The sequence below is a fragment of the Grammomys surdaster genome, unplaced genomic scaffold, assembly GCF_004785775.1.
Source record: "Grammomys surdaster isolate TR1022 unplaced genomic scaffold, NIH_TR_1.0 62, whole genome shotgun sequence".
Classification (NCBI taxonomy): Eukaryota; Metazoa; Chordata; class Mammalia; order Rodentia; family Muridae; genus Grammomys; species Grammomys surdaster.
The window spans coordinates 20,783,132-20,807,073 of NW_021604564.1; the positions used below are offsets into that span (position 1 = coordinate 20,783,132).

The window sequence follows — 23,942 nt, forward strand, 5'->3', positions numbered from 1 at the left end:
CACACACACACACACACACACACACACACACACCAAAACCTTTAAAATAATAAATAATGTCAGGCTTGGTGGCTTAGGGTACTGGGGAATCCTAAAGCAGGAGGACTTTGAAATTCAAGGGCAACTTTGCCTCAAAACAAAAACTAAAACAAAGTCTGTAGATACAAAGGAGCTGTCAAGTGTTGGCTAGCACGCATGTGGTCCTGGTTTCAACCCCCAGTCCTCAAAAAATAGTAAGTAAAGTGAAAAGTTCCAGGCATTGTATGAGTATATATATATATATATATATAAAGGCTTTTGCAAATATTCAGAGTCTTTGAAAAACATTGCAAAGTAAATTATATAATTCAAACATTGCGGTTATCTGGAACAGCTCAATGATTTATATATTTTAATGGCCAAATGTTGTACAAATATTACACAAATCTGTATCTTTAACTTTACCCAGTTCCGAGTTTGTTTGTTTGTTTTTTCTGATTCAAATGCTCAATAACTTTATTTTTTAAAAAATCTGTAGAACTTTTTTTTTTTTTTGAGCATGAGCTGTATCAAAAGGGACCAGCTAAGCTTTTTTCCACATTACTTTTGAAGCAAATAAACCAAACTTAAAAGTGAATGGCTGGGAAGGCGGTTGCTTTATATCTGTTTCAGAAGCATCCCCTGCACTGAAAATGTATTCACAGAGTCAGGATATGAAAATTCACTAGAGAGGACACCAGCTTCCCTGGGGGCCTGGCTAAATGAGGGAGCTTCCCCAGCAGAGGAAGTGGGGGTGCTAGCAGCCAGCTCTTCTCAGCTCTGTAGGCTCCAGACCCAGAGGGCAACACAGGAGCCCTGGGCAGCTTCCCAACTGAGAGCAGGCAGTCCCTGCAAGCAGACCTGGATCCAGTGGAGAAGAAAATCAGAGTAAAGGTGTTAATGTACCTCAGCACAGGTCACACTTCTGGGACATCCCACTTCAACTGCCTAGCTGGTGTGGAAGGTCAAGGACTGTACTTGGAAAAAAAAAAAAAAAAGACAAGGAATTCTCAGCTGCAGTTTCTCTGAAGCTCGGCATGGGGCTGAAGAAGAGGGAGGGGACCTCTGCCTCACACTGCTGTCCTCATGACAGTTGGGAGAGTTGTATGCATAGTTTAGAATTCATAAATATTTGTGTGTTTTAACCCTGCTATTGACAACTACTTTAAGAAACAGGTATCTTTGGTCTGTGGTGTGTAGGGTGTTAGAGGAGACAAGGGAGGGACTCAAGGCTGGTAGATGGTTTTCAGATGGCTACAAAGCAGAAAGCAGCACTCATTCACTGAAAAAATACAGTAGAGAATGTCAAACTCTATAATAAGGACTCTAGGAAAATCTTACATTACTGAGGATGATTTATTGATACTAATGGTATTCATTTCATTGGGTCTGTTAACTTACTGCTGAGTTATAAACTAGGCTTTGAACAGCTCAAATTTCCATGTTGCTTAAAAGACCTTGTTTCTGCCATTGATCATTTGTCGATACTGTCTAAGGCTAGCAGAATACATAACCAGAGTATGTCTACAGAACTCCAACTTACACGAGTTACATTTGGGGAATGAATTATCACTGAAGTATCACATATTAGTGAACAAGATTTTTAATTTAATGACTTGCCTGTGAAGAAACTAGTAATAAAGAACCCTACGGTATTTAACAAAAGAGACAGATTTGAGAATAATAGGAAATTACTATTTCATGAACTTTCTCTTGGTATTTCTTAGGGTTTTTTTTTAGGTTTTGCCTCTTTTAAAAAAACATCTCTGTCTCTCTCAATCGTGAACAACCTTTCTCAATCTAGAACAGCCTCAGCTGTTCTAGAACTCACTATGTAGTCCAGGTTGGCCCTGAATCCATGGTTATCTGCCTGCCTTGGTCTCCCAAGTACTGGAATTACAAGCATGAACACCATGCCTGGTTAGTGCTTTAATCGTTGTAATGTAAGTTGTAGGATGTGATACTCAAGGACACACATACCATCACGAAGTTGTCCAGTTTACTGCCGCTCTGTTGTTTGATAAGAGCAGCTAAAATCTACTCACCTGTCAAGAATTTCATTTACTGTACAATTTTTATCACCTAGAGTCCTTGTGTTAGACGTTGCATATCTTAGTATTTCAAAGTTTTTATTAATATTTATTTTCCCAGAACCTTTACCTCCACAGTATATACTGGAGCTAAGCTGTTTGATTTCAGTACTGTGGTGGTTTGAATGAGAATGCCCCCATAGGATCAAATGTTTGAATGCATGGTTAGCGGAACTGTTTGGGAAGGATTTGGAGGTAAACCTTGCTAGAATATGTGTGGCCTTGTTGGAGGAGGTGTGTTCCTGAGGACTTGTCTTTGAGGTTTCAAAACCCCTCACCCACCCAATTGCTGCCTATGGATGAAGATGCTAAGCTCTCTGTTACTGTTGCAGCTATGCCTGCTTCTAAACAGCCGTGTTCCCCACCATGATGGTCATGGGTTAACTGTCTGAAAGCAAGCCCCCAGTTAAACTCTCTTTTATAAGAGCTGCCCTTGGTCATGGTGTCTCTTCACAGCAATAGGATAGTGGCTGGCATACTAGTGACCTAACTGTGAGGCTTGATCTCCCAATACAAACAAACTCAAAGCAAACTATTTACCTTACATTGTCACTTGAGAAAAAAGAGATGAGTGCTACTTATGTCACGTGACTCACAGTAGAAGCAGTCTCTAACTTTTCCTACAGAGCAGAAATGGGCGGAGAAGTCAGTCCCAGTGGGTAAGAAGGTCTCTAGTGTCGGATGCCCTTGACCTCTTACTTCCAGCTTTTGAAATAAGGAAGGAAGATGCCAAACTCTGAGAATGTTAACTAAATATATTTTTAGTTTTTTCCCTCTCTTCTGACACTCATCCAACAGTTGTACGCAGCCAGCGCTCAGAGACACTCTGAAGAAACTCCATTCTCACAAAAACACACAGCAGTGCTAACTGATCTGTAGGCTGTGTTTAGGCTCCTTCACTAGCACTGCAGTGGACAACCAGAGACTTTCACTACTACAGACTAAACTCTCTCCCTCTCAATTTTGCCTCTGGGACCATGGGAGGTCATGTGGGGAAAGCAGCTATCTATTTGTAAGCCAGGAAGAGTCCCCACCAGAACCTGACCATGTCACCAACCTGACCTCAGAATTCCAGGCTCTACAACAGTCAAAAACAGATGTCTGTTGAAGTCTATAAGATCTTATTGGGACAGCCAGAATTGAATAAGACACTTTGCATTTGTTTAAAGCATTTGTTAATGCTTCTTAGGATCTTTGTATTTGTACAAACATTTAAGAGGATGAAAATTTCTTCTGGAAACTATTTTTATACAGCCATTGGGAACCTTCTGCTCTGCTCCACTCAGAGGCAAAAATACAAGCAAACTCCCTAGCTGTCAGAACTTTCCATGGAGTCATCTGACCTCTCTAATAGCGTTTCCACAACTGTGACTGAGATCTACCTGAAGTGTGTGCTAAAATGCAGATTTCCAATCTTACTCCAGTGGAGCTGATTGTACACCTCCCTTGGGTGGAACCTCGCAATATGCATTTTAAATGAACACCACTGGCAACTTCTGTGTAGGCTAAAATATGGGAGCCTGCACCATAAACCAGCAGAACTACTCTGTATCAATGACCCTGGGTTGTTGGGCTTTGCAGCACTTGTTACACTGGCCCTGACAAAAGTAACGTTGAAATGATGTGTTTGAGTGGCAAAGGCTAAGGAACATAAAACCTGACATTCATTTAGTTTTTTATTGTTGTTACTATTTAAAATTGAATCACCATAAGGTTTCTGCCAGAGCAGCCTACAAAGCATCTTTACCTTTGACCATTTAATGACATGCTTTTGCTTTATCAAGAAGGGAAGCTTTTAAACGGGTAACTGAATTAAGCAGCTGAAGATATTGTTTGTTATAGCATCCATTAGGCCTCTTATGAGGATTCAAGTGCTAAGGCCAAGTGACTCCTCTGTATCGAGGAGCTTCTTTATGCATGAACTTTGTCTTCTTATGCTCCGTGTATTTTAAAGACTATTAAAGTTATTTAAATTTGAAAGCAGTATATTAACAAACACCTCTTTAGTGCCACTACTGCACACATTCCCGAGTAGTGAGATCGTTTCTTACTGATCATTATCTGTGGAGGAGCACATCTCAGTGCCTGAGGAGAAGAGACGCTTGCTAAGTGTCTGCAATGGAACTTGTCTTCCCATGTGACCTAAGGTTCCCAGTATAACTATCCATCTTGTTACTCTGGAATACCCAAATCAAACCAGCATTCCTAATGCATATCTCAAAGTACCAGTTAGGCTGGGAAACTCAAAGTCATCGATAGCCAAGATTTGATCTTGCCAGCCAAAAAGCCCTGACACCTCCCTTCAGGAATGTCCTCATGCTCAATCTGTCTCTCCATCCTTGGCTGTGCCAGCCCCCAGGACTTTATCAAATCACCACTGGGTTTTCTCAGTGCTTTGCAAGTGAAGGGGAGGCAAAGAAGGTCAGCCTTACTGAGCATCTGAGACACATGCTGGGTTTTCAAGATACCATCAGACTTAATTCTCCCCAACAGTGTTATGAAGCAAACTTGTTTTCTCTGCCTCATAAATATGAAAATTAACCTAAAAAAATCCTCAAGGTCACATATCCAGCCAAGTGCAGGTTTGGGAGCCAGTGAACTCTATTTTCTTTGGTGTTTCCTGGGACCCCCAATCCTCTTTACACCCATAGTCACTCCCAGAATGGCATCATTTGCAGACAACTGCTCTATCAAGCCACATTTTCACAGCCCCCCTCTGAGTTAATATTCCTTTAACTCACCTTCAGGAATGTTCACAGCTACCTGTGCCCAGCCTAGCTAATCTTGCTTTCAAATCTCTCCTTCTCCATCCTGTTAACATACAACCCCTCTTCCTCCTATACTACCAAGGCTATTTTCTAAAGACATGTTAAGATACTTTTTTTTTATTTTGTGTTTCCGAATGCAGGGTTTTTGCCGCTGTTGAGTGATTGCCTTTCCTGCCTACAGGACAGTGAGTATGCCACACAGAAAAAGATCAAGGGAACATTCTGGGCTTTACAAGAAAAAGTAGGATTTATGAGAAGAATTTGGGGGAAAGAGTAGGTGTTCTTGGCTGGACCTTCTCAGTTCCCTATCTATGCATTCTGCAGGACTGTCACCACAGAATGATCTCGCCATATGGACAGTTCTCCCACTGCCACAGCAGTGAAGACAAAGGGACTGACGGGAATCACAAGTGACATGTGGATTCAGGAGGGTCAGAATGGGTGGGGGGCTCCTCCCAGATTCCATATCGAGGACGATGCACAGTGGGCGCTTTCTCCTGACTCCCATGTGGTATGCACTGTAAGACTAGAACCAGGGAGCCTACATCAAAGTCAGGATGGTGTGCCAAGAGGGCAGGACCGCTCCTGCTGAGACAAAGAATGCTGCAGACACCAGGGACATCAGCTAGATTCCAACAGTGAGGGAGCACTTTTTCCTTACAAAGCAAATCAGCCAAGACTAAGGACTTCCACTGCTAAGAAACATCCAAGTGAGTACTGAACAGAGAGCAGAAAGAGTCAAAGGATATCAACACTCACATCAGCTTCTTGGCATTGGACATCAAAGCCCACCGCCACAATAACAGCCAAACCAGAAAGAGAAGATGCTTCATTTAACAAAGTGGAGGTCATAGTTTTCATCTATCTAAGGGAATCTGGAGGGGGTCCCCAGAGACAGAAAAGTCCACCCCTGGTGTCTACACGAGAGCAGAGGAAGAGATGACTTCCTGGGAGTATTGAATATCATCCAAAGAACGTTTTCACTATAGCATCAAACAGCTAAATGAGGCCAGATTTCCAGCATCTTCCACGCTTGCTCATAGATGAGACACAGAAGGGCCATGCAGGTTTGAACCTCTCCAGAGACTGGAGGTAAACTCGGGAAGTAAAAGCACTTATGCTCTGGCTCAGAATACAGAAAGACACTGCCCTAGTTGGCCAAATTCCTGTGTGATATAGAGCAGATCTCTCCCTGTCAGCTCATGTAACTGCTTAATTGCTTAATTAACTTAATTGCTTAATTTATTGATTGCTTAATTCACTTGCCAAATAAATATCTGTTTAGTAAGCAACAAAACCAAACCAAAACAACTTTAAAACTAATTTACACCACATATTGGATATTGGGTTATTTTCTCTCTTGTATTCAGCTGGTTGAAGACACAAGGAAAAGCCCTGCTCATCTAAGCTGTGGAGTCATTTCTTGACTCTACTATACTAGCTTCTGGAATGTTTCTCCTGTTGTTGCTTCCATCCCTAAACATCTTCACTCTGTCATTTATCAATTTAGATCTTTTTCCCTGCTACGGTCCAGCTGACTTTATATCTTAAGATAGAGGGTAGAGCCTCTGTGATCAGCAAGATTCTGTTCATTCTGAGATGTGACGTCTTTGACTCCTTCTACAATTATTCTTGACTACCGAAGACTGAACCTCTATAATATGGAAAACTTCATAAACTGAGATGACTTTGTTTTCTTCCTTTATTTCTGTCTCTTGGATCATTCTCTTGCGTGGCATGTGTGCCCACATGTTTGATAGAGATAGTGTGTTCAACACTTATTTTCAACTTCTTATGCCATCTCTAAAGGCCTAGAATGGTCCAGTCAATATTCAACACTAGACATTATTCAACAATCAACACAAAAATGCATCATGAAGCAGCCACTAGGCTATCTGTGGTACTAGAGGCAGTGGTGTGGGAAGCTTCAGGCTCTGACAAAGGAACTACACATCAGCAATGAAAGGTCAAGAAACAGATGACCTATAGTCCGCCTAGCAAGCAGTACCTGTCAATCAATTTAGCCACTGCTGGAATATCTAACATATTTTCTTTTTCCAGCATGCCTACATATACGTAGAAGAAAAGAAAGAGCTCAACAGTGTTACACCAAACTTGTGTCTCTTCATAGATGTGATCATGGAGGGAGAAGAGCCACACCTAAGTGTATCAATACCACTACATGTGAGTCTACAAGCACCTACACACACCATACATCACAGCCCATCAACACCGTATCAAACAGACCAGCGATAGAAGATTCTTCATGCAACAAAGAAAAGGGCGTAGTTTTCATCTACAGAGATTCCCATGTAGTGCTGAAGAGATGGCTTAGCAGGTAAAGGTGCTTGCTGACAAGTTAACAAGTTTTGAGTCTCTGGACCCATGCAGTGAAGGAAGAGAACCGGCTCTGGTGAGTCGTTTTCTCGACTCCATAGTCCCTTCCCCCAAATACATAAATGTTATAAAAAAATTTCCTGTGCCACAAAATTAAGATGTAGCGATTTCTACACTTACCAGGCCCGAAAGATAGTTGGGTCTCTACAGTGGTGGGTCCTCAAGTCTCTGCTAGTCTGAATTACATCAGATTATTTTTTGACATGGTCTTACTGTGTAACCTTGGCTGGTCTAGAGCTCACTGAATAGACCTGCCTGGCTTTGAAATAACATAGAGCCACCTGCCTTTAACTCCCAAGCCCCGGGATTAAAGGTGCATACCTGGTCTACATTCAGAATTAGTAATGCATAACAAACCTGTTAGGTGTATGCTAACTGTAAGAGACAAGAACGTATTGGATAGTGGAGAGGGAGGCTCAAGTCTCCTGCCTTCGCTTCCCCTTCATCTTCTAAAAGCATGATGCTGTTCATCCAGATTCTTAGCAGCTAAAACTAGACAAAGCAAAAAGAAACTGAGCAGTCTTCTGTTCCCTCCAAACCCCCAGGGAGCAGAATGGGATGTTCCAGCCATCTCCCGCTGGTTCTTGGGGATATTTCTCAAATATGTATGCTCATGAAAGCATCAGGCAACACATTCTAGAATGTACATATTTGTTTCCGAGAATGCATCTGTGCCTAAGGCCATTAAGCCAACTTTTGTAATACCGCGTGTCTGTCCATTTTCACGCCTGTCTCAAGGAGTCAGTAACTTACCTCGTAGCACAGACTGCCTCTTTACCCGTATGCCTGGCTGTCACATACCATGGAGAGTATCTGCTGAAAAAAATGGGTGCTACGTCTGAGGACTCAAGGAACAGAGACTTTTTCCTTAGATCAAAGAATGCCCTTAGTCACATATGATGGCATGTACAGGTAATGGTAAGTTTTCAATAAAAAAGATATAATGAATGCATTAATGAAAACTAATAATCGGTCATTAAAGTCATATAAACATCAACTTTCTCAACCAACTTTTCAATTTTAGATTTCTTCTTAATTATATTTGGTCCTTAGATACAACCCAGCCCAGAAGTATTTGCAGGTTAGATGCCTTTTGATTTTGATCTTACATAAAGTATGTCTTACTAGGAAAATCTGAGTGCAAATAGGGGATAGATCATAAGATTAAGAATTTCTCATGATTAATTAGTAATTTAACTTCCTTATAAAATAAATTTATTTTCAGGATAGCATTTGAGATAGACTCAAGATAATAAAGGAAAAATTCTTGTGAATTCAGTATAAATGGAGTAGGGACAGAGACAAAATGAGCTCAAAGGACAAAAATCTACTGACTAAATAGAATCTCATATTTGGCTACTTAAACATTAATTGTCACCAAATAATTCTGCATGCGTAGCCTCTTATGAGAAGCAGAGAAGCCTGGCTTTCTCTCATGAATGTCCATGTCCAAAACCTGAAGCCTGGTATTTTCAGAGATCTGTTCCAGTCTATCTCATCAGCCTGCGCTTCATCAGAGAATTCAGACCACCATCTTTATTTTATGAAATACAATCTAGAGATGCAAAATTGGAGTTAAAAAAAAAACACTGAGGTCAAGGTCTTAACAGTATGCACATCTGTGGGCATTTAAAAATCATTAAAATCCCTCTAGTATCAAGTATCCCTTAGAATGCAGAGGGTAGGAGAGGATTGTCCAGATATCTTGTTTGTTGGTTGATTGGTTGGTTTTATTTTTGAGACATGGTATTTTCAATATACCCCAGCTTCAAACTCATAGTGATTCTCCTGCCTCAACCTCCTGAAAGCTGAAATTACAGGTATAAGTCACTATGTCAAGCTCTTAAGAGGAGAATTTCTAACTAGATAACTGTGGTTAAACATCCCTGACCTAGATGCTAAATTAAAGGCAGAGTGCTATGAGAGGCCTAATTATTCTCCTAATGTCGTTGTTGCTTTCCTTCTGTACAAGTGCGAAGTTAGCCACCCCCCGTCCACCCCTCAGCCACTCTGTGAAAGGCTAGACTTCCTGGAGTTCACCCTGCACAGACACTGGTTGGACTCCAGTAATACCGTCATATGTTAAATGCAATATGAGATTGGATGAGAAGCCAGAGCCTTCTCCTCAGATGCTTGTGTGGACCTCACTCCCATGCAAGGTGAATATGCTCCCTGCAGAGCCAGGATGGTTAGGGCTTCTTCCTGCCAAGGGTGCAGGAGTTCTGACAACAGTTTTCTTCCCCCAACACATTTCCCATAATGTTTTATTGTCTAATTCTAAACCACGGTTATGGTTTATGGGAAAGCTTAATGGCTAAGAACAACTTTAATGACAAGAGGAGAGAATGAAATCCTTGATGTCCCATCACAGGAATGAAAATCCCTACATCCCCATCCTCAAAGGATGGGCAGAGTCGGACTGGGACCCACCACTGCTGTGGTACCCAGGTAAGGGCTGGCAGTAACTCTTGGCAGGGTCACTTTCGTTTGGAGAGGCCCTCTTCTTTCCTTTGCCCTGGCTGTGGTCCTCCTATTACCTCACAAGCGCTCTTAAGTCAATCTGCCATCAGCAGCTGAGCTGTGATGATGACTTAATTGGATCTCATAAACGAGTTAATACTAATTAATAGTTTCCTATATTGTACTTCCCTGGAGTAAATTTATTTTAAAATGTCTTTGAGAAGGAGATAAATCTGTTAACTAAAGGAGGCCATAGCACAAACAGCAAGCTCTGGGGACCTATTTCAGATGACCTGGGACTGATGTGACTTACATATCTAGTTGTAGCTTCGGTTTCTTAGTTTGTGAAAGAAGGCAAGGGGCAAGGCTTCCATCTCAAACATGAGACTCCTCTTCAGAATACTCTGTGTTGTGCAGTTCTGAGGTTGTAGGGGTGAGGACTTGGGGGTCCTATATCACTGTGAAAATGATTATTTACCTGTTTGCTTAAATCATCAGTCAGAACTATAAACAGTCTTTCTTCTTCAGTCTCAGTTCTGTTTTAAATGATACCATCAGAATGCAAATAAACAAAACACAACCACGGAGATGTTTAGTTTCAAGTAAAGGAATAAAACACTTTCTTATCCCCCTTTATCCCAAAGTTCCTTTGTGGTCAGGAGAATAAAAAATAGTAATGCAAAACCCATTAAAAAAACAAGAGACATTTGTAGCCCAAGACAAGATATATGAAGGTGGTAAGGAGAGAGGTCAGAGAGTGGCTCATTACTTAGACGAAAAGCAGGTGTCCAGACAGAGCATGCCAGGGAGCAGGTTGGTCCACCATGTCCACTGGCAGAGAAGGTCTGGAAGTTAAGGAAACTAAAAATCAGGCTGTCTTAAAACTAGTGACTTGCTGAAGTCTAGATAAGAAGCATGTAGAAGTGCTCCCCCAGACCCTGAACCCCAACACAATCAAATGACAAGCCTTCCTCTCTTCTATAAAAGAGGGAATATGGCCTCTCTGGAGACACAGAAACAGACAACTAGACGTGGGTATTCCAGAGCAGGCACCAGCCATTAGGAATTTTGGCCCACTTCTACAACAGTAACAGGAGTTTTATAATTTTCTAGTACCCCCACCCCTGACCCTAAGAAATATAATTTTTAAAAAATACACCTCCAAATAAGAAAAAATATGCTACAAAAAAGGAACGTGTCAAAAAATAAAAAAAGAAAAAAGGAAAAAGAAAAAAAGAAAAAGAGGAACATGCCTAAAAAAAGAGGCCTTAGAGATAAAGGTGATTGTTTGACTGACTGATTGACTGGTTGATTGATTGATTTAAAGCGGCTAGTTAGGCCTTGGGGATGAAGCCTGATGCAGATGCATGTCCTTAGCATGCACGGGACCCTTAATTTATTCCCCAGATCCTATACCTGGGATTTCTCATGTAAAAGATAAGTATGGAAAGGCAGAAGAGATAGAAAAACTTGATCAGACTCAGAGATCTAAGTTAAAATCATAGGAATTCTCAAAAGAATTAGAGAAGGAAGATTGAAAAGAGTGATGAAGAAACATGGCAAGGACAAATGAATCATTTCAGGAAGTAGTGCAAGAAAATATCCCAAAGGGATAACAACTCCAGGTCAAGGGTGTCACCAAGTATTCTGTTCAGGAGTGAAAACAGCTCCCCTCCCCCAATACTCAGCCCCAGAAGAGAACAGATAAAGGGACCATTCTAAAAGCTTCCTAAGGAAAGAAAACCTTGAAGGCAGCATGCAAAGTCCAAGAAATCAGAAGGGATAGCTTCAGGAAAACATTCTCAGTTGGAGACTGTAGAAGACTTAGCTAAAGAACCAAAACCCAAATCTGACAAATAGTTATTTCAAGAAAACTACATAATTGTAAAAGAAATGTAGTGTTATTAGACTATTTGTTAGCTATAAGTAATATGGTCACATGGTTAAATAATGAAGATCTTCAGATGTTGGCCAGAAATTGTAACAAATCACGGTGTGGGAGATGAGGGGAGAGTCAGAGGAAAATGTGAGCAAAAATTCTCAAGACTTCTGATGGTCCCTCAATGATATGTGTATCAAAGTGTTATCGCATGACGAAGCTGAAACAGAGTGCACAGGAGGAGATGAGGTCTGATGGGACAGGTGGGGCCTAGCGCTCATAAAAGCATTTAGTGTTCTAATATCCAAAGCTATGTTTGTGTGTTACTTTGACACTGTATTAAAAAAATAATTTGAAACAAACTAACAAAATGACAACTCTGTCTCACACGATGAAATTGTGCCCCTGGGGCAAGAATCTGATGATATAATGAAAAGTGTCAAATTACTAAGGATCTCAAGTTTTATGCCACTCTGTGCTTTACTTGAAAATTAAACAAGGAATTTTCCTTGCAAGGAAACCTGCCTTTTCCTTTGTAAAATCAGTCAATTTTTCCTGCCAGTCTAGAGAGATTCAACAGTCAGTTGAGAACTTAGTTCTCCTCTAGGGGTGGAAAGGAGGTATTACTTACAATCTGATATCTAAACTCATCCATATGATGAGTCCTTATCCCATATCCAAACCAACCCCAGAAACCTACATCCAGTTAGACAGCTTGGGATATGAAACACTGTGTCCTCAGACCACCCTTTCAAACAGCCGAGCTTCAACAGCTGACTGTGCCTTGCTTAGTAACTTTTGGAAATTATATTGCTGTGTGTGCGGATTTCCTCATTTGTCAATGACAGTGACAAACCCTGTTCTATGGAGCTGTGATTCAAGCAGAGTATACATAAACAGAAACTGTTGTTTTCATTATAACTAACGTTTGGCACAGAGCGAGCTCTCTTTTTCTAGAAGACTGCCTCTGTTAAACAAAGCATTCTGAGACTTGCAATACCTTTGCCAGTATTCGTTCACATATACCAGGATTGACTTGCCTTTACAGTAGACTCACAAATGTCTGTTGTCTCAAGATTTTGCCACGATTCTGTCAATTTTCCATTTTCCTGAAATTCTCTAGGCAGCCCAGAGAGCACCACCCTGCCCTCGCTCCGCTTTCCCCTTCTTTTCATCAAAACACTTTCCCCTCAAGGACCCCTCTGTTTCTCTTGAATGGTCTTTTGGAGAATCTAATGTCAGCATACAACTTAACAAATCCACCAGACAGCAAGGTCGCACCTTCTCCCGAGTTCCAGCCTGGCATTTCCGTCTCTGGGTGGACACCTTAATGAGAATCACCTGACAACTCAGTATCTTCTCACAGCCCCTTTCCTCTCAACAACGGCCTCAGTGGTCCTGGTTAGAATACACCGACTCTCCCTAATGCAGCTTCTTCTAAAAACTATTCATGCAAAGTGCACTAAATCCCAAACAAACCCAGCTCCGTAGATTTCATTTGCAAGTTCTCTCTCCCAGTCTCCTTCTACCTCAAGCCCAACCCTGACAGCCACAGCCGCCTCCTAATTTGTCCCTTCTATTCTGTCAACTGCCACGCTATGCAGAGTGACTTTGATCACATCGCTTCCACTTTTAAACAACCAAAGGCTTCCTACTTCCATATCTTGACAATAAGATCTTTCACATTGATGCTTAAAATAAAAATGCCTCCAAACCCCACCACTTTCCTTCTCACACCCTATGTTCCAACCAGATTCAGCTGCCATGTTCCTCAAACATACCTGGTACTTTGAGGGACGGAGCTTGAAATAATTACCCATGTCGTGTCATCCTAAGAGTCCCTCCAGCCGATGTTGGTTTCTTTAATTTCTTCACAAGCAAAACAACCTTGTCTCCTGTTGTATGTGGCTCTCCACATCTCCATTTTCACGCTATGTTTTGAGTAATCCTCATTTTCTTCAGATTGATGGCATTATTGTCCACCCCAGCATCTTTGTCACTCTCTCTCCCTCCCAGAGGAAAGCTTTGTCCCTCATCTTTGTGGGTTGTTGTATCATGCTTGTTCTGTGCACAAGTCTCCTTGAGAATTGTCTTTGAGCTGGAACTCATGAGAACACAGTTCTAGAACTTTCCATAATTATGATATACTTAATAATTGAAAGCTTCCTGAATGAGGTTCTCTCTGATGATGCTATTTGGTCCTAGTCTGCAAGCAATAGAGATAGAACTGCTTTGTTTGAGACAATGGTTGAGTCAAGAGTCCTATCAAAGGATGGAGACATCTCATGTGTGGCTTAACAGAGGGCATTCCTCCCTCATCAGCCTATTCAGATTCCCAAGTGAAAGCTGGAACATGGGCCAAACAAATAAGCAAGAGAGTGTGTGTGTGTGTGTGTGTGTGTGTGTGTGTGTGTGTATGTTATGTGGTGTATGTGTGTGTGTGTGTGTGTGCACACTCATGAGTGTGATTCTGTTACTAAACTAGAAGAGGGATTAGGAGTGGAGAGGAAGAAATAAATCTTCTTGGAAGAGGGGAAGATAGTAATGAGATGCATTCAGTACAGAGGGGGAAACTAGGGGAGGGAGGAGAAGCAGAGGAGGGGGCCGGCACAGGAGAGAGTAGTAGGAGAGGAAAGGAAGGATAAAAAAGAAGGTAAGATGCTATGAGGAAAAGCATTACTTGTACGCTAACTTACAACATTAACAACAGGACTTTGAAAGAAAGTTCGTCCTATACTTAGGATTATACCGAGTATTAAGCTCAGCTGTGCCACTGTGGTCACTGAATGTGACCCTGAGGTGGCTCTGCTAAGTTGTCGGCTAGCTATGCCACTCTGACTCCAAGGCTGTTCTGCTCACATTAAAACAGTGAAGCAGACATTGTGGCTTTACCCTACTCAGCACAATAGGAGGAACTACTCTCCGCTACAGGTAGCAAGCCAGCCTCTGATGTCACCAAGTGTCAAATACATGGGCCGAGAGTGATCCGTGAAATGATTAGTCCTCTCGACCTTAATAAGGGACACACACTTGTTGCATGGTGTAAAGTCAGCAGATGTGGGATAGGAGTGATCTCAGCAGTCAGGTAATGAGTCTCTGGTAGAACCCCTCCCGGGCTTTGTGTAACCGACTTCAAACTTCAGAAAGGAAAGCCATAATTTCAAATCCGCCCTACGTCCACGGATAATTAAGTTCCCTATGTACCAGTTATTTAAGATAAAAGAAGAATTTCATAAAAATCAAGAAACTATACAAGTTCATAAAACCCAGTTTATGGGTCTTACGGAAACATAAAGTGGTTAATCTTCTGAAACTTTAGAGGGTGGAAGGGAGCCGACAGGGACGTGATCCCAAAGGATGAGCCTTCTCTCATTTCCTGGGCCATTTCCACGTCCATTCACAGGCATTGACTTCCTCAGGATGCGTAGCTGATTTTAAATCAGGACCCTTCCTCAATGATTGCTGTTTACGTTCCCTACCAGCCAGTTAAGTCCAGCCTGGCCTGCCCGAGTTCTCCACCGGTCCAACCTCCGCAAGCCACGGACCCGGCAGCGGACAGACTTCGGGCAGCAGGCGGCGCTGCAGAGCCTGTCCCCCCGACAGGAAAGCCACCAGCCCTCTGGCCGAGTAGCCACGACCCACACGGGTCTCCCCACGCCCGAATCTCTTGCTCTCAGACACTCTTTCCCCGCACGCACTGCGCAGCGCTGAGGAAAAGAGCAGTACCCACTGCATCTTTGCCTCTGGAGGCTGGCCGGGCGCTGCATTGTTCAAATGAACAGGTTCTTTTCTCAATCATTTTGGTTGCTAACTGCTACTTTTGCAGAGAGGGAAAAAAAAGAAACAAGCAGAGACGTGGAGAAGGAAAAAGTCAGAACTGGAGGAAAGGGGGAAGAGTCACCGGCCCTGAGCCTTCTGAGATCCATCGCCCTAGTTGGCCCTAAGCGAGTGACTACTGTCAGAGCCGCTGCCCTCGGGTTTGGGTGTGAGCACGCACACCGAACAGGGAAGCCTTCACCCCACTCAGTGCGCTCCGCACCTCACAGTGCCCCACCAAGCCCCGCTCCCCGTCCTCCACCCCGGCGAGCTGGAGAGGCGTAGGGGGACCCGCCGCGGGGCAGCTACGGGTCCTGTGCACATAGTACGGTCCACGACCTCCGGGCAGCTCCGGGTTCGAGTCCCGAGATCCTAGCCTGGGTGGCCTCACTCTCTTTCCCTGAGCCCCGCCGTCGGTGATGGTCCGTGGGCAGTGCGTGCACATGAGCCCGGCTGGGCCCGGCTCAGCAGGACCCCGGTGCGGAGCCCGAATCCGCCTGGGAAGAGCAGCGGCGCCGCGCTTAGCCCGTCCGGATCCCGGTCCCACCCGCCCCGCTCGGCCGCCCTCCGGTACTCACGCGTCGGGCCCCGGGGACGGCGGCGCGCGCGGGCAGGGCGGCTCCAGCCCGCCGTTGACGCCCCTCCAGCCCCGGCGGCGGCGCTGCGCCTCGGTTCCCTCGGCCTCGCCATCCTCCTCCTCTGGCGCGGGCAAGGTCACCCTCGCGGGCTCCCGGCACTTCTTGACCTTGGTGGACATAGCGGCCGAGCTCCTTGCCGCCCGCAGTCAGCAGCCCGGCCACCCCGGGTCAAGCACCCGGGCCGCGGCGCCGGGGACACCCGGGCCGAGCGCGCGACCTGCAGCGGAGCTCGGGGTCCGCGGCCGCGTTGCCGGCTGTGCGCGGTCTGCCGGCCCGACAGCATCGCGGCGAGACGGCGCGGTTTCCCTGCGAGGAGAGGGAGGAGGGGGGAGGGAGGAGGGAGGGGAGGAGGGGAGACCAGTCCCTCGCAGACAGCGCTGCGCAGGAATCAGACAGACCAGCAGGTGGGGAGCTGAGAAACAGCAGAAACTTCTCTCCACCCTCCTTTTTACCAGAGACCCAGAAGCCTCTTGCATCTGCAGACACAAGTGTCCTAGGGAAGGGAAAGGAATCCTCGACTTGTTAGGTTTTTTGTTTTGTTTTTTAATGCGCGCTGTTCTATCCAGATTTCTAAAGCAAAGCATTGCTAGTCCCCTGTTGTCAGGCTTAGCAGAATCCACAGGGGTTTAAGTGCGTTTCCTGGGTCCCTGTGCTTCACAGCAGGTCAATTTCTAAGCGTGTGGGATGCTAACTCGAGTTCTGTACTTTTCAAGAAGCATTCTCAAGGGAGAAAATTGTTCTTTTTTTTTTTTTGAGACAGGTCTCACTCTGTGGCCCAGGATGGCATGGAAGTCAGCATCTGGCACAGGCTGGTCTACACCTCACCCGCAATCCTTCAGGTCCAGCGGCAGGTGCATATAAGTATGCTGGGGTGTGTGAGGCCAGAGGTCAAACTCTGGTACCCTATCCTTCCTTAGGGCCATCCACCTTGGTTTTTTGAGACAGAATTTCTCACTGGGACCTTGGACTTCTGGATTAGGCCAGGCTTGCTTGTAGGTCAGCAAGCCAAGGATCTGCTTATCTCTACCTCCCTAGCTTGTGCCACCACCGCAGGCTTTAAAGAGGGTTCAAGGAATGGAACTTTCCCCTCCCAGCAATTATTTTTAAAACTTAAAGGAATGCACTTTAAAATTCAAGACCACTCAAATTTTGGGGATGAAGAGCTACAGAGTATGATCAGTGAGAATTTTAGGTACCAGAGAACCTAGGTATCTTGTTATTTTAATCATATTTGTTTATGCAGGAAGCTGATACTGGAACCCAGAGCCACAGGCTTATGTACCTCTATTCACCATCATGCATACCTTTTACAGATGTGAGTGCTATGCTATGGCCGAGATAGACTGAGTGAATTACCCCCAGGTAAGCAGGTACTGAGAAAGCTCCCTCAGACACAAAGAATATTCAAGACTTTCTGTTACTTCAGTCAGGCCGATGCCTTCTGCAGTGCATCCTGGAAGAATCACAGAAAGACCAGCTAAGCTACGATGAGACAAGTGAGGTTTGCTCACTTCTGATGTTATTTAGCGGCTCTTGTGCTTCATGGACAAACGACTCTTTCCAAACTCAAGACACAGAAGTACAGAACTGTGGATCCCTTTTGCTTAGCTCTGCAAAAGCACCTAATGTACTGTGGATGCCTTGCGTTGCTAGTCAGCAAGCATGTGTTGCTAGTCAGCAAGTGTATGTTTAAGAAAGCAATGGCACTTAGTTTGACCTCCGCTTCAGGAAGATAGGAATGTTTGCAAATCCCTTCATGTGTTACTTCATATGACCGTGTTAATTTCCACAGCTGAGTTACCAGATCCCCTTTGATTCCATCTTTGAAAGACTTCAAAGCAGACTTCCCTGTGCATTTCAGTAGCTCTGCCTCTAGCCAGGCTCTCATGGTCCTCCCGGCTTCGGTAGCATACCTCTTCCCTAAGATGGAGATTTTGTTCAAAGCAAGTCTGATGATGACTTTCTCCATTAAAACACACAAACAACCACTGGTGACTCCTGTTTTCATTTTAAAAATCCAACTTTGTCATGCAAGCCTTCTGTGACCTGACCCTAATTCTTCAGCCTCTCTTCTTGCCCTGCATAATGGGCATGTCTGTATGTAACTCCTTTCCTGTACCACCCAACATCAAGGTCACTTTACATTCCCATCTCTCTGTCATTTGCCTACACTGAACTCTCTTATTTTTACCCATCTTCCATTCTCCCCTAAGGAGCTGGAGAGAGATGGCCTCTAGTCCGACAGTCTCTGATGTCCATCCGGAGTCTCCAGAGATCCAGGAGATCTGAGTGTCTACTGAGAATGAGAGCTGATCCCTTGAAGTTAACTTCTTATGTGCTGATCTCCTGTTTGAACTTTGAATTCCTTCTTGTGTTTGCTATTTGAAAACCCATCTTCTGTCTTTGTCATTTAACTGAGTCCATTGTGCACAGGATTAAGACAGAACATGTTGTATGCGTTGACATGTTTTCAGGTTCCTAAAATTTACATATCAAATCCATGACCTGGCTTTCTAAGGCTCTGGGGGTGCAGGAGTCTCCAGCATTTGTTTACAAGGTTTTCCATAGCAACATTTCAAAGAAGGAGTGGCTTCACCAAAACGTATCATCTCATATTCCAGGGGCTGGAAGTGTGAGTTCTAAGTGTGAGCAGAGTTATCATCTTCTGTGTCTTCTCTTCCTGGCTTGTGGGGGAGGTGGTGGGGTGAGGGAAGTCTTTGCCCTGTGTTCTCACATGTCCTTCCCTCTGGCCTGTCTACTGTTCTCTTCTTATTATTGAGACTTCATTCATGTTAGATTAGGGATCAAAATAAATGCCACCACATTTTAGCTTCTTTCTGTCTTTGAAAAAACATCTCTAAATACCTTCATATTCTGAGATCCTGGGGTTAGGGCTTGAGCATGTGAGTTTGGAACACAGACACAATTTAGCCTGCGATATATGCTGACTCTTGTGGGCCAAGGGACCTATTCCACCAAAGGCTAACAATCCTGTTTTTGACACAGGGTCTATGTAGCCCAGTCTGGCCTCCTAATTGATATTGATTTTATGACCCTCCTACTTCAACCTCCTGAGATCTGTGATTGTGGGTGGCTGCCACCACAGCTGGATTAGGAGGTAATGGAACCAACCCCATGGCTGGGTGCATGCTAAGCAAGCATAGACTAACTGAGCTTCACCCACAGTCAATCTGACATCTTCTTATTCTAAAGGGCTGAGACCTTAGCTTAAAGAAAACTCAGAGGAGAGGAGAACTCAAAGAAAACAGTTCCTAGAAAAGAGGAAATGAGGTTCTTTCTTGGCACAAGCCAGCTTTGTCCTGTTCCTTTTATCTGCAGAAGAGGGTTTTCTCACTGCATTGTGAGTGCTGTTAGCTGCCCAGGGATTCTGTAAAGTACGTATTTGCTGGAGGTACATTCAAAACCTGTTACTTCTTTGAGGAACCAAAAATCAATATTCAAAACCTGCAGAGGTTTCAAATAGAGACTTAGCCACTGAGGAATAAGTAAAACATAACTTTAATGGTAATTTCAAATAAAGTAGTGATTAAAAAAAACAGTAGCAGATGACGGTTCCCAGGTTTAAGGTGTGATTTCTAATAACATTTTGTACTTCTCCCCGCACCCCTTTATGAGTCGAGCAAACAGGTTTACTAAGGAAACGTGTGAAAGAATTGCCAAGTCGAAAGGACTCCAATGGCAGAACACCCTATCCTTGTCTTAAGATCTGTGCTACAGTGTGAAAGTGGGCAAGTTTCACAGTCCTACGGGGACAAAGAAATACAGGCAACCAAGGACTGCTGGGAGAGAAAGAGTTAGCCTCTCCCAAGGATGAGCTCCCTCACTGATTGATACGAAGTGTCAGCCCTGAACCCATGTACACACAAACTATGGAAATTGACTCAGGAGGCAGTGCTTATATATTTACACATATATAAGTTGTAAGTATATACAATATATTGTAAGTATATATATAGTGTAATGTAAATATATATTTTAAGTAACAATAGTAATCAAAGGAACAGAGTCAGTCAATTGGAGAGTGAGGTGGCAAATGATTTGGAGGGAAGAAAGAAAGAAAGGGAGAATGTGAGGTAATTCTATCTTTGTTAAAACGTATATATTTTTAAATCTCTGTGGAAGTCTTCCATTCCTTCTCCCCAACTCAGCCCTTTCTTTGCATGGTTGTTTATAACACATCTAAAGACGCTCTAACGGTTACTTCGTGGTACCACACCATGAAGGTTAGATCTGGCAATTTCACCAAGGAACAGGGATCAGTCAGGGATAAGGTTTCAAACACATATGTCTTTCTACATTCATAAAAATAGACATCTCACTAATTGACCTACCTTTCTTTCTTTCTTTCTTTCTTTCTTTCTTTCTTTCTTTCTTTCTTTCCTTCCCTCTTTCTTTTCTTTTAAGTAACTTCACATCACTACTTTTTTTTATTGGATATTTTGTTTACATTTCAGATGTTGTCTTCTTACCCCATCCCCCACCAGGAACCCCCATCCCATTGCCCCTCCTCCTGCTTCTCTGCAGATGTGCCCCTACCTACCCTCCAACTCCCACCTCCCCACCTTCGAATTCCTCCACACTCCAGCCTTCATGGGACCCAGGACTTCCTCTCCCACCTATATCTGACAAGGCCATCCTCCCCTACATATACAGCTGGAGCCACGGATCCTTCCCTACGTGCTGGTGGTTTAGACCCTGGGAGCTCTGGTTGGTTGGTATTGTTGCTCTCCTCATGGGGCCACAAACCCTTTCAGCTCCTTCAGTCTTCACTCTAACTCCTCCATTAGGAACCCCTTGATCAGTTCAGTGGTTAGCTGACACCATTACTTTTTTTAAAGGGTATTTTGTTTTATATTTTTAATTTTAATTCATTTTTATGTGTATGGGTGTTTTATGTCACATGTTAATCAGGCAATTCCTAAGGCTGAGTACCTCTGCCCTTGACAGCTCCAACTTCTTGGGAGTCTGTATCTTTTTTTTTTTTCAGAGTGGAGAGTCAAGACTTGAGGGAGGGACAATATAGTCTTTGGATTCTTTACTAAGAATATAGATAAGTCTCCCCTTCTTGCCCAGCCCCCAGAAAGGTACAGCTATGTATGGGGACAGCAATGACAGTACCACCCACTGACTCTGGGCATAGCTCAGCACCCTCACACTGGATTCTTCAACAGCCAGGACCTGGTACACTGTGTCTCAGGCAGCCTTCCCTGCAGCCCCCCAGCCCTTGAAGGGCTGCAGGGCACACAGAGATGAGGCGGTAACCACAGTCTTGTTGAGGCCAGGACTATCCAGGAAGGCATTCAGGGTGCCCGAGGTCAAGCAGAGCATGGAGGTCAGGTGCAGAGCTCAGTTCACCTCAGGTAGGTTCTTCACATTCAGGAAGCCTTTGGAAACATCCTCAGGAGTGTCCAACAGGCGATGAGGTGAGAGCTTGCAGCCCCGGTCTGGTCAGGAATCTTATCTGCTTGTGGATGAGCAGCAGGCCTGCAGCCCCACGGGCCTAGGGAGCTCGCGCCCAGCCCATAGCAACTGCTGTCCGTTAGGCCTCAAAGCCGAGATCGGCAGCACCACTCCCGGGCTGGGCTGCACACTCAGCTCCTTCTTCACTGGTCATAGCACCTAATCACTGTGTGCACTTCGGAGTGTCACAGAAGGACAGCAACTGGGCTGAAGCCCAGGGAGATCCCCCCAACTTTCCCCACCCCCCATCAGCATGAACACAGCACAGTCCAGCCCGCTACTCTCCAGGCCTCCATATTACTAGTCTTTAAAGCAAGCCAAACTATTAAACTAGGAAATGCTATATATTAGAACTATTAGCCCCTAACACAGAATCTTTGAAACTTACTATATACTAACTGTACTGGATAGTTTTATGTCAACTTGACACAAGTTAAAGTCATCTGAGGGGATGGAACCTCAATTAAGAAAATACCTACATAAGATCAGGCTGTCCAAAAGCCTGTAGGGCATTTTCTTGATTGGTAATTGATGTGGGAGGATCCAACCCATTGTGGGTGGTGCTGTCTTTGGGCTGGTGGTCCTGGGTTCTGTATGAAAGCAGGCTGAGTAAACCATGAGGAGCAAGCCAGTAAGCAGCGCTCCTCCATGGCCTCTGCATGAGCTCCTGTCTTCAGGTTCCTGCCCTACTTGAGTTCCTGTCCTGACTTCCTTCAGTGGTGAACAGTGATGTAGGAACATAAGCCAAATAAATCCCTTCCTTCCCTATCTGCTTTTTGGTCATGGTACTTCATTGTAGTACTAGAAACCCTAACTAAGATACTAGTTAATGTTGGACTGTCTTTTATGCAGAATTTACAGTGACTTGTAAACTGCACGTCACTAATACTTAGAGTTCTTATGAGTCAATCGGGTGCTAGCCAGTCACAAACTTAAAGTGTCTTTCAAAAATTTCTCCATGAGACAGAAGTCTGGAACTTAAACTTCACTTTATTATAGAAGTAAGTTATGAATGATGGTTATACTTCCAGGACACTTGGCTAACTTCTTTCAGTAACTGTATGAGAAAACTATAGAATAGCATATAGAATAGGCCAGGGGATTGGAGTCCAATCCCATCTCCACTGTTTCAAGGCTCAGCGGGTCCACTACTGAAGGACTACTGAACCTCTGGAAGCCTCTGCCCAGGAGTAGTTCTCACAGTGGGCACCGTGAGAATATTATACTGACTGTACTTCCAATTCTGCCTGGCACACAGTAGGCTCTATATAAACTTTAGCTATTCTCCACCCACTATTGTGACCTGACAAACAACAGAGTTGCAAAGTCTGGGTTCTAAAGGCATGACTTACATTGGGAAGTTTAAACCCTGTAGTTTGTTTTAGGGCTATATTTGAGAACAGTATCTCATGTAGTTCAGGCTGGCTTCACACTCACTGTGGAATCAAGGAGGATGCTGAACACCTGACTCTCCTACCGATGCTTCTTAAACAGTGGATTGTTTGTACGTGCTATCATGTTTGGCTTAAAGACAACAACAAAAACCAGTGTGTGTGTGGTAGCACCTGTTTTTTTTTTCATTTTTATTGTTTATTTTATTTATTTACATTTTAAATGTTATCCCCCTTCCCAGTTTCCCTTCCACAAGCCCTCTATCCCCTCCTCCTCCCCTGCCTCTATGAGGGTGCTCCCCCACCCCCCTCCTGCTTCAACACCCTAGCATTCCCCTACCCTGGGTTATTGAGCCTCCACAGGACCAAGGGGCTTCCCTCCCAGTGATGCCTGATAAGATAATGCTCTGCTACATAGGCAGCTGGAGCCAGGGGTCCTGCCCCACATGTGTTCTCTTTGGTTGATGGTTTAGTCACTGGGAGCTTTGGGGAGTCTGGTTGACAGATATTGTTGTTCTTCCTATGGGGTTGCAAACTCCTTCAGCTCCTACAGTCCTTGCCCTAACTTCTCCATTGGGGTCACAGTGCTCAGTCCAACATTTGACTGCGTACATCCACATCTGTATCTGTATTGGTCTGGCTCTGGCAGAGCCTCTCAGGGGACAACTGTACCAGGCTCCTGTTGGTAAGTACTTCTTGGCATCAGCAATGGTGTCCACAGATTAGGAAAAGATCTTTACCAACTCTACATCTGATAGAGGACTAACATCCAAAATATACAAAGAACTCAAGAAGTTAGACTCCAGAGAACCAAATAATCCTATCAAAAAATGGGGTACAGAGCTAAACAGAGAATTCTGAACTGCAGAATCTCAAATGGCTGAGAAGCACTTAAAGAAATGTTCGACATCCTTAGGTATCAGGGAAATGCTAATCAAAACAACCTTGAGATTCCACCTCACAACAGTCAGAATGGCTAAGATCAAAAACTCAGATGACAGCAG

At 44.1% G+C, this 23,942-nt stretch overlaps 1 protein-coding gene and 1 pseudogene across 2 annotated transcripts in view; both read right to left on the reverse strand.

The window, feature by feature from the left end:
* Positions 1–16,373, reverse strand: part of Trpc3 (transient receptor potential cation channel subfamily C member 3) — a 65,396-nt gene extending 49,023 nt beyond the window's left edge. The window contains exon 1 of one of the 2 annotated variants that reach the window (XM_028764061.1): positions 16,007–16,373. In XM_028764061.1, coding sequence (XP_028619894.1) covers positions 16,007–16,185 — 179 coding nt within the window. In that variant the 5' untranslated portion in view covers positions 16,186–16,373. The remainder of the gene's footprint in view (positions 1–16,006) is intronic. The other variant, XM_028764069.1, reaches the window with a different exon arrangement.
* Positions 16,235–21,796, reverse strand: LOC114616770 (annotated as a pseudogene).
* Between the last annotated feature and the right edge of the window lie 2,146 nt (positions 21,797–23,942).